Genomic DNA, 2,426 nt, shown 5'->3' on the forward strand with positions numbered 1-2,426 from the left:
AATTAAGGTGCATTTTTACGCATTGTAACCTAATATGAGTACTAATGACAGTTCGGAAAGCGAGTTCTATCAATGTATCTAGAAAGCATTAGCATGCCGTGCCACATATTGTTACATAGGTGCAAATATTATTTAGCATATTCTGATAGGAACAACGATAACGTCGAATCGTTTTTCGGATGACAAGGTAGTTGTTAACAGCGTCATGAATCAGGTATGGGTGCTCGTAAAATACATACTCTGACTGTCGCTTAGCCACCTTGTAGAATATGTTCAACATAATTATCCCCCAAATGTGTTTCTAGGCTGCATAGTTTTCAAAACAAATCAACTCACAAAATTAAATTTCAATATACTATAATGTTCACGCAAACAAACATGAGTACTTCGAGCAGAATCAACCGGTAGCAAGAAACAGCGAACGCTCGAGTAAGCTACATGTAATCGAATATTTTACAATTGAATTCATATTTTATTATTCTGCTATCAGAACGAGGTCACTATAGTCGCCCTGGAGCATCCACTTCTTTATCCGATGCTTAGTTACGGTTCATGCACTGTATGTGGAAAAGATATGCGATAATAATTGAGTCAACTATGTACGAAAATATATACAATAAGAGAGTAAAATAAGCTGTATACGGGGCATTCACCCCTCGAAAAAAGGGTATTTCCAATACGGACTGGCGACATACGTTAAGCTCCTTAAACGACCGCTCCAGTCGATCGATAAGACCCTGCTCGGAGGCGCGTACCCAGACACGGGGATCATAATACCTGTGAGAAGAACAAGATCAATTAGCTGCAAGCAAACACCCTGAAAAACAGTAAAAATCGTCATTTTAAGTTGATTTTTGCTATATATGAATAGCCTAAAGTGGATGAAAATAGCAACATACTTCTTGTTAGGAGCATCGGGTCCCTTGGGGTTTCCGATTTGTCCCTGAAGGTAGGCCTCGTTCTCTTTATAGAAGTTGAGGAGTCCACTCCAGTAGCCCCACTGGGTATCGGTATCGATGTTCATCTTGACGATACCGTGCTCAAGAGCCTCCGAGATATCCTCGGCTGTAGAACCGGAACCACCATGGAACACGAAAAAGCATGGGTTCTTTTCCTCTTTGTTGTGTTTTCTCTTAATGTAGGCTTGGCAGTCACCTAGGATTGAAGGCTTTAGGACAACGTTTCCGGGCTTGTAAACACCATGCACATTACCAAAAGCAGCGGCGATGTTAAATCTGGGAGAGATCTTAGAAAGTGTAGAGTATACAAGATCGATATCCTCAGGGGTAGTATATAGCTTAGAAGCATCGACGTTTGAGTTATCAACTCCGTCCTCCTCACCGCCAGTAATACCGATCTCCATCTCAAGGGTCATGCCCATAGGAGTTAATCGGGTGAGAAGCTCGGCGGCCTTACCTACGTTCTCCTCATGGGGTTCCTCAGACATATCCAACATGTGAGATGAGAAAAGCGGCTCACCAGTCTCTTTGAAGTGTTGTTCACCAGCAGCGATGCAACCCTCGACCCATGGAAGAAGCTTCTTAGCGCAGTGATCAGTGTGTACCATGACGGGTACACCATATACCTTGGCCATGGCGTGCACGTGCTTGGCACCAGCGACAGCTCCTAGAATAGCAGCTTTCTGGTCCTTGTTATCGACATACTTCCCTGCGTAGTAAGCGGCACCACCGTTTGAAAATTGAATGATAACTGGGGAACCGACCTTGGCAGCGGTCTCAAGCACAGCGTTTACTGTGGACGATGAAGTACAGTTTACTGCGGGGATGGCAAATTTGTTGTTCTTGGCGTATTGAAATACCTTGGTAACATCATCACCTAGAAGAACTCCGGGCTTGACAAAATCTAGAACTCCCATGATTAATAAATATACGTGGACTTCGTGATTTAGGAAAGGACTGTTAAGTTTTGAGCTAGTTAAGTGCCTTTTATATTTTCTTGTTAATGTGTGTAAATATACTGTATTCAGACACACTCACGCACGACACGGAAATTTCCATCATCCGAACAACTACCAGAATTCTGGACAAAATTTTGTAAATGCCATTTTTTTAATTAAAAGCGGCCTATACTTTTCTGTACAAGTTTGTTGCCCTATTATTCCAAACCTATTTTCATAGATTGGTCACGATTACAATTCGACTATAAGGGGACAATTGGGCACCTTTTGATTTTAGGGATATTCAGGACATGATTATTCAGAAACTGTCGAAAAGAGGGCATTAAAATTTTATTTAGTTTCTACTGTATTTGGCAGTTTTTCCGTTTTCGCCGTGATTCTATTTATTTGTTTGCAGATTACTTTTCCTAATAAGGATTGATATTACATACACCTGATCCTATTGGTATTTATTTTTCATTTGTTGTGACTTGTTGTGTTGAGAGCCTGAGAGGGTAGCTGATGGGTT

At 41.4% G+C, this 2,426-nt stretch overlaps 1 protein-coding gene across 1 annotated transcript; it reads right to left on the reverse strand.

Moving 5' to 3' along the window:
- Window positions 1-449: 449 nt before the first annotated feature.
- Window positions 450-1,933, reverse strand: SARC_12582 (fructose-bisphosphate aldolase class 2). Its single transcript, XM_014293308.1, has 3 exons — window positions 900-1,933; window positions 696-777; window positions 450-557 (listed from the first exon to the last, which is right to left on the reverse strand). The coding sequence occupies exons 1-3, from the start codon at window positions 1,874-1,876 to the stop codon at window positions 540-542; spliced, it is 1,077 nt and encodes a 358-aa protein (XP_014148783.1). The 5' UTR covers window positions 1,877-1,933; the 3' UTR covers window positions 450-539.
- Window positions 1,934-2,426: the final 493 nt, after the last annotated feature.

This window comes from Sphaeroforma arctica (assembly GCF_001186125.1).
Source record: "Sphaeroforma arctica JP610 unplaced genomic scaffold supercont1.2416, whole genome shotgun sequence".
NCBI lineage: Eukaryota > Ichthyosporea > Ichthyophonida > Sphaeroforma > Sphaeroforma arctica.

Excerpts from the sequence above, each read along its gene's own strand:
- SARC_12582 (XM_014293308.1), bottom strand. The coding sequence starts at position 1,876 with ATGGGAGTTCTAGATTTTGTCAAGCCCGGAGTTCTTCTAGGTGATGAT. Across the intron at positions 778-899 it reads CCCGATGCTCCTAACAAGAA|GTATTATGATCCCCGTGTCT; the intron begins GTATGTTGCTAT and ends TTCTTCTCACAG.